This window comes from Octopus bimaculoides, chromosome 21, assembly GCF_001194135.2.
Source record: "Octopus bimaculoides isolate UCB-OBI-ISO-001 chromosome 21, ASM119413v2, whole genome shotgun sequence".
Lineage (NCBI taxonomy): Eukaryota > Metazoa > Mollusca > Cephalopoda > Octopoda > Octopodidae > Octopus > Octopus bimaculoides.
Window position 1 is genome coordinate 15,831,541 of NC_069001.1, and position 7,936 is coordinate 15,839,476.

Here is a 7,936-nt window from a genome sequence, read left to right on the forward strand (position 1 = left end):
CCCCCACCCCATGTGTGTGTGTGGGAGGTGGGGGGTCCAAAATTTTTTAAAGGGGGAATCGCATGACCGTGACATATAGAACACATTATCGAAAACGAAAATCGTCAAAATTAAAAAATTAAAAAGTTACACCCATTTCCCCTCAGTGTCAAATTCCAATGTCCACCCTTTTTGTTGTTGCACACTTAAGTACTGTATATAATCAATTTATCATCATCATCATAGGTTTCAAATTTTGGTACAAGGACAGCAATTTCGAAGCGGGGATAAGTCGATTCTTACTTATTTTATCGACCCCGAAGGGGATGAAAGGCAAAGTCGACATCGGCGGAATTTGAGCTCAGGCCGTAAATACGGATGAAATACCACTAAGCATGTTGCCCGGCGTGCTGACGATTCTGCTAGCTCGCTGCCTTATTATTTTTACGATTATTATTATTATTAGCAACAATTGTTAAACACTATGGATCTATTCAATTTGACGGCCAGATTTTTTAATTAATTTCTTTCTTAACTATTGCCTTGTCCTAAGTAAAAACTGAAATTAAAATAGAAATTAAAATAAAACCAGTCGGTTACATCTCATCCTAAGCGGCCGAAAGGTCTTCTTGGCACCTAATTTCACAATTAAACCAAATAGTTTAAGTTACACTACTATATTTATTCATAGCACATTGTGTTCGTACTCAAATAATTAAAGATACGGCGATCTTAGGTTATATCGAAGTTTAGCCGAATATACAAATGATATGATCAAGAATTAATAGCTTTCCAAGTTTGTGTGTGTATTCAGTCGAAACACATTTTAAATTCTCTATGTGTAAACATTGTTTACATATAAACATGTAATTTTCGTTTAAACATCTATTAATCTCAAAAATATTGAATAATTTTGCTCTCATAAATCAAACTGCAAACCGGGTACCAACTTAACAGACAATGCGAAAACACGTATTAGTTCTACAGAAATGCCGAAACGAATTTTTGAGAAAACGAAACTATAAATGAAATCATACAAAATTTTAAGGAACGAATGAAACGAGGCAGTTTACATCGCCACCACTGCTGTATATAATATTTTATCGTACTATATAATTTTTATTTGTCATTAGTTTGCGAAAAAATTATTAGTAGAAAAAAACTTATATATCTGTTTTTAAGAATTAGTAATTTCTTTCCGGAAGTTATATCGTTAGTTTTAAGACTTATTCCCCGAATGTGTGATGTTACAGCTGTGACAGAATGGGTGAGGAGAAAACGCCAAAACAACAAATGTTAATGACAACATTGGAAAGTTTGGGTAACCATCTCCATTCACAGATCACGACCAGGTTCCCTCAGTTGACTTATAGTCTAGTTTCTAAAATCACTGGAATTCTGTTGGAATGTGGAGAAAAAGAGGTTTTAGCGATGTTACAAAATGGACCAAAATTACAGATGCGGATATCACAGGTGCTAAGAACCCTTTATACAGATCAACCCTCTCACAGTCAAATCACGTCGCCACAGTTAGTATTTTACTCTTAATCTTGTTGAAACATTAATATTATAATAACCAGTGGTTGTTTGTTGTTTTCTTTCTTTTTATTTTTTCCAAATTTACGTTTTGAGTTCAAATCCTGTCGAAGTCGACTTCATCCTTTCGGGACCCATAAATGAAATACTGTTAGAGTACCGGGATCAATTCCTCCCCCTACCCCAGACTAAAACTGCTAGCCTTCTATCAAAATTTGAAACCACCAAATGCTTTGTTTTCCATCCTTTTGGGGTTGATGAAACAAGTTCTATTTAAGCACTGAGATCGATGCAATCGATTACCCTCTTTGCGCAAAATTTCAGGCCTTGTGCCTAAATTAGAAAGAATTATTATTAGTGTTCTTTTTTTCTAGTTTAGGGGCGATGGGTTTATTCCGTTCCGAGTTCAATTTCTGTGGCAGTCAACTCAACCAATACTAGTTTTATTGACTCCGATATAATAATATCGGAGTCAATAAAACTAGTATTAGGATCGACAGAATCAACCAGCCCCATTCTTTCAAAATTACTGACCTTGCGCCTAAATTAGAAATCTTTATTAGTGTTGTATATTCTATAATTATTAGCTGTTAGGGATTCCTTACTCCTTTAGTTTGAAGGTGACAGATTTGTTATGGTTCGTTAGTTCAAATTTCACCAGTCAACTTTCAATTTAAGTACTGGTGGCCGTGTAAATTTTTAACATGTATCTATGTTAGAAATGATTAATTTAAATTGGTGTATGGTTGACTTTGTTTTTCGTCCTCTCTTTTTTATTGTTAGAACAAGTATTGTCCAGACCATATCTTATGGTGCTCGCGACTGAGGACGAGCCAAATAACTCGAAACTGAGTCAGTCTCGCGATCCTGTTATCTGCTAAAGGGTGCTAGGGGTTCGCTCCTCCTGCTATCAATATATTGTATATAAAGCGTGCAGAGTGTTGCACCGATAACCAGCTGGCGGAGAATCTGTCTGGGGTTAAACTAGTAGTAACATTCAATAGTCACCTTGATGTGGCGACTGACTTTACTGTTTAGTATACGTTACAAATCTATCTCTTCTTGAGATTTTACAACTAGCTATTTTGCTTTATATATATATATATATGGAAACTGGACTTGATCCAGCAGTGCTCTTAAAGTCACTCATCTGGTGACCTACGGGTATACAGCTACCGCTGGATCATATTTATATATATGATATTTCTATAATAGTATAATATGGAAAATTCAACAACAGCTGTTACCAATAAACAGAAACAATTGCTGTGATTTGTGATTAAAGCCTGTTCATTCCACCTTGTTTTGAGCCTGAAGAATCGCCTATACTGCCAAGCGCTTCTTAGGTGCGAACCCAGACCATAACTTATAACTTCTTAAAAAATATATTTCTGTTCTAATGCCTCAGAGTGTGCTTCTTTTTCGGATATATGAACTACTTACGATATATGTGTGTGTGTGTGTGTGTGTGTTTTCTTTGAGATTTGTTTAAGTTCTTCTTGGAGTTCAAGTCGGCCGTTAACTAAGTTCCAAAACTTTTTAAGACAGTTCTTGGAGTTTGTAAGTATGTAGTTCAGTTAGTGTGTGCATAGATGTGGGTGTGTTCACTTCTATTTATGTTCTATGTGAGTCTGTCTCTTTAATACCTAGTTTGTACGTGTTTGTACATTACTTTTTATGTATGTCTTTGTGGAGGCATTCAAACAAATGGGTGTGCATTTATTCATTTAAGGAATCTTAGATGGAGTCTTTGGAATGTCTTAAAATTTTTTCTGTGTTGCTAATACAGTGGTTCTCAACCATTCTTTGCCTATGGACGCCTTTGGTTCCTATTTTTCTCTACTGGACCTCTTTAGCCATTTGTTGTACATATATATAAAAAAAAAAAACCTACTGTATTTTTGTAATTAAATATTACTAGGAATTGTATAAAAAATTTTTTTAATAGTTTGTGTATTATAGAAGTATAAGCAATTTATTGCACATAAATTTTAATAAGAAAATCTTATATGAGCCCCCAAGGGCCATGTGGACTCTGGTTTAGAATCCCTGTGCTTATAGATTGGATTTGGAGGATGTGTCATAATCTTTTGCTCTTAGAAAATCCTAGCAAATCTATATTTTCAAGTGTGTATGGATGTATCATGATGATGACGATGAAATATGCTACCTTTGTTTCGATTAATTTTGAAAACAATGAAAAAATTAATAAAATAACTGTTATTATTTAGCTAATGTAGGGTGGCAAGCTGATGGAATCGTTAGCACACTGGGGGAAACACTTAGCAGCATTTTGTTTGTCCTTATGTTCTGAGTTCAAATTCCGCTGGGGTTGACTTTGCCTTTCACTCTTTCAGGGTTGATAAAATAAGTACCAGTTGAACACTGGGGTCGTTGTAATTAACTATTCCCCTCCCCAAATTTCAGGACTTGTCCCTATAGTAGAAAAGATTATTAAGCTAGTGCAAGGCAGCAAGCTGGCAGAACCATTAGTATGCTGGGGAAAATGCTTTGTGGCATTTCGTATGTCCTTATGTTCTGAGTTCAAATTCTGCCAAGGTCGATTTTTTCCCTTTCATCTTTTTGGAGTCAATAAAATAAATACCAGTTGAATGCTGGTGTCAATGTAATTGACTTACTCCCTATCCCGAAACTGCTGGCCTTGTGCCAACATTTGAAATCATTATTAAGCCAGTGTTTGTACCATAAATTAACATGAAATTTTGATGGAAGAAGGTTTTAAAACAAAAGGTTTGTATCATTGAACTGAGAGTAGTCTCAGATGGGATTAGTGTCAAAAGGATTAAATCTCCTTTTGTAAATTCTCCTCCATCTGTTGATTGGAACTATTTAATCTCAGGTCAGCCTTGTTCCATTAGACCTACGGTTAAAAGTGTTCGAGCTGTGACCATCCAGACTTTTATATATCTAAGACTACATTATCCAATGTCCTTTTTTTTTTGAAAGATAGTAGGGTGTGGTTTTGAGAATTTGACTGCTTGTTCTAGCAAATTGAAAGACCACATAGAGGCTTCCAGTAGCTTATTTTGGTCGGCTACTTTGAATCACTGCAAAAGTAATCTTCAAATCTTTACTTATTTTCTTTTGTCTCCACCTACTTTCTGTCTCTCTCTCTCGGTGTGTGTGTGTGTGTGTGTGTGTGCGCGTGCGCTCTAGATCAGAGATGTGAAGATTGTTATTGTTTAACTCCGGGCCATCCTTTGTCCAAGACCCCTATGGTTAAAGGTGTTCCGGCTAAGACCATTCTGTCTCTTGTTTTCCAGACATTGTGTATCTAAGACTACATTATCCACTGTGTCCTTTATTTCAGTGGTAGTGTCTGATTCGTGAGGGTACACAGCCTAGTAGTTAGGGAATTGAACTGACAATCACATGGTCATGGGTTCAATTCCCAGACTGGGAAGTGCATTGTGTTCTTGAATGAAACACTTCATTTCACATTGCTCTGCAGTCACTTCTACATCCAGCATGTGACACACCATGCACCCATTCAGGCAATGTCGATTTGATGGAGAGAGAGTGAACTAATGTACAACGCAAACATTTGATTACTGTAAACAAATCATTTGTGTAGGTTCTTCAGCAAAAAATTGCTGAACCCTCTTTGTCAGACCTGAGAGGCTACCATACCAGTGTCTGATTTTATGGGCGATTTGGTTGTTATTTCTAGAAGGTAGTGGAGGTTGGATCAGTAAATCTTTTATTTGAAATCTTTGAAATGACTGAGCAAGTAAAAAAACTAGTTGTCTTCAAAATAAAAGACAAACATCATAGGAGTGTTTGGTATGGAATTTGGATGGATAGAGAGAGAGAAAGAGAGAGAGAGAGAGAGAGAGAGATGAGAGCAAGAGGGACATAGAGAGAACAGGAGAAAGAGTTGATATGTTGGTAGTGTAGGGGATATTTCAAAGGTAACACTTTCCAAAAGTAAGATTGTTGCTATTTTACAAATTTGTTATTTTATTTTTTTCTATATTCAGACCCATTGATAACTCTGTTGAATGGACAGATGAAGATTCTGAGAAACTCTTTGATAAAGTAGCTACAATTGAGCCTGTACATTGTGCGAAAATAACAGGTTTGTACAAATATTTTGATAACAAACATCAAATTCATAAGGTGCTTTGTTAAATAAATCAGATGTATTGGCTGCTTCAGTATATACATCAAAGCTATAGGCTGCACTATGTTATGTGGCAGTCTGTATAACTTTGTTATATAGACTGCCTCATAATATGCAAAGTGCTTTATCGCATACATTAAAACATTGGTTCCTAATCTTTTAATCCCTGCAATATTTCATGCTGGTACCATGTAATAAGCACTCGTGGCAGTGCCATGTAAGTGTTCATGTTGGTTGCACATTAAAAGCACCCAGTACATTCTGTAAAGTGGTTGGTGTTAATAAGGGCATCCAGCCGTAGAAATCAGGCCAAATCAGACTGGAATTGGTGCAGCTTCCCACCAATGGTCAAACCATCCAATCCATGCCAGCATGGAAAATGGACAGTAAAAGAGGAGGAGAATTCACCAAAATAAATGAGATATTATCTGTTCTACCCTGCACACTATAATTTCTCCCAAAACCTCACCTAAATTCATCACTCTCTCTTATAGTGATGTAGGCTCTTTCATTTTGTGCATTACAAGTTAAACTCTTTAGTGATAGTGGCACTAAAAACAAACAAAACACCACCCGTTATACTCTGTAATATAATTGGTGAATCAAGCAGATACAAGCAGGGTTTGAGAGTATCTTTTAGTTTTGCCAAGGGTAAGATAATTTCTCTAGTATTATGCCACGAACAAATTGCACCCAGTACATAATAGAGTGGTTGGTGTAAGATCATAGAAACCAAGGCAAAATTGAGGCACTGAAGTAAGTTGTGATAATCTGACTCATCCAACCCATGTCAGCATAGGAAAATTAACATAAAATAACGATTACATTAATACTGTGTCATTATCTCTTATGCATATGGCTTATTGTTTGATATATTCCTGCATATTTTACAGCTTTTCAAATATTCAAAATAAGCAAAAGATTTCTTGTTCTCGTGACTTAACTATGGTCTATCCATAGCACTTACTCAGCATTACCTGACACCTTTGGGTCTTACTGACACCAATACCTTTCATAACCTATATATATATATATATATATATATATATATATATATATATATATATATATATATATATATATGCAACAGGCTACTTTCAGTTTCCATTTACGAAATCCATTCACAAGGCTTTGGTTTGCCTGAGACACTTGCCTAAGGTGCCACACAGTGGGACTGAACCTGGAACCATATGGTTGGGAAACAAGTTTCTTACCACACAGCCACGCCTGCACCTATATATATGTGTGTGTGTGTGTGTGTGTACACACACACATACTCATACATAATTGCATATATAAATACACGTGCACACATACACACATATATTACACACGCTTGGTACCACATAAAATGCACCTAGTACACTCTGTACATCCAGCTGTAGACACCAAGTGAAAATGGAACCTTGTGTGGTCCCAGGCCTTGTCAGTTCCTGTCAAGTTGTCTATCCCATGCCATGTTAAATGTTGATGATGATATACACACACACATGTATACGTGTATATATATATATATATATATATATATATATACATACCTACATAGATTGCTTTTGTCTTTCTAGGAATGCTGTTAGAAGGAGATAAGAATTTTCTAAGACAATCTCTAATTAATGAAGATCTTTTAAAATCTGCCATCTGTAAAGCTCGACTGACCTACCTTCAGTCAATTGGTCTCATATCATCTTCTGCTTGTGATACAGAAATAAAAGAAGAAAACAGTTTGGATAACAAAGGAGATGTTATCTACTCACAAGTCATTATGTGGTTTTCTCCAAAATTAGCCGAAAAAATTACTGGTATGTATCAGTTCAGATAGTTATATATAGTCTTTATTGAATATTAGTTTTGTATATTCAAAAATTATTTGTCAACATACACACACTATTACAGTGTCATATTAATCACATACAAAACCAACAAATATAAATATACTACCAAGCCAAGGTGTAACAATTCTTGCCTGTAGATTACAGTGACATGAAACTTGATTTGTTATATAAACATTTGTTGTTGTTGGCACTTCGGTCGCTTACAACATCAAGGGTTCCAGTTGATCCGATCAACAGAACAGCCTGCTCGTGAAATTAACGTGCATGTGGCTGAGCACTCCACAGACATGTGTACCCTTAACGTAGTTCTCGGGGATATTCAGCGTGACACAGTGTGACAAGGCTGACCCTTTGAATTACAGGCACAACAGAAACAGGAAGTAAGAGTCAGAGAAAGTTGTGGTGGAAGAGTACAGCAGGGTTCGCCACCATCCCCTGTCAGAGC

At 36.1% G+C, this 7,936-nt stretch overlaps 1 protein-coding gene across 2 annotated transcripts in view; it reads left to right on the plus strand.

Moving 5' to 3' along the window:
* Nucleotides 1–996: 996 nt before the first annotated feature.
* LOC106879071 (uncharacterized) overlaps nucleotides 997–7,936 on the plus strand; it is a 10,261-nt gene continuing 3,321 nt past the window's right edge. Inside the window, exons 1-3 of one of the 2 annotated variants that reach the window (XM_052975459.1) lie at nucleotides 997–1,508; nucleotides 5,517–5,614; nucleotides 7,225–7,458. In XM_052975459.1, the coding sequence (XP_052831419.1) occupies nucleotides 1,243–1,508; nucleotides 5,517–5,614; nucleotides 7,225–7,458 (598 nt within the window). In that variant the 5' untranslated portion in view covers nucleotides 997–1,242. The remainder of the gene's footprint in view (nucleotides 1,509–5,516; nucleotides 5,615–7,224; nucleotides 7,459–7,936) is intronic. The other variant, XM_014928501.2, reaches the window with a different exon arrangement.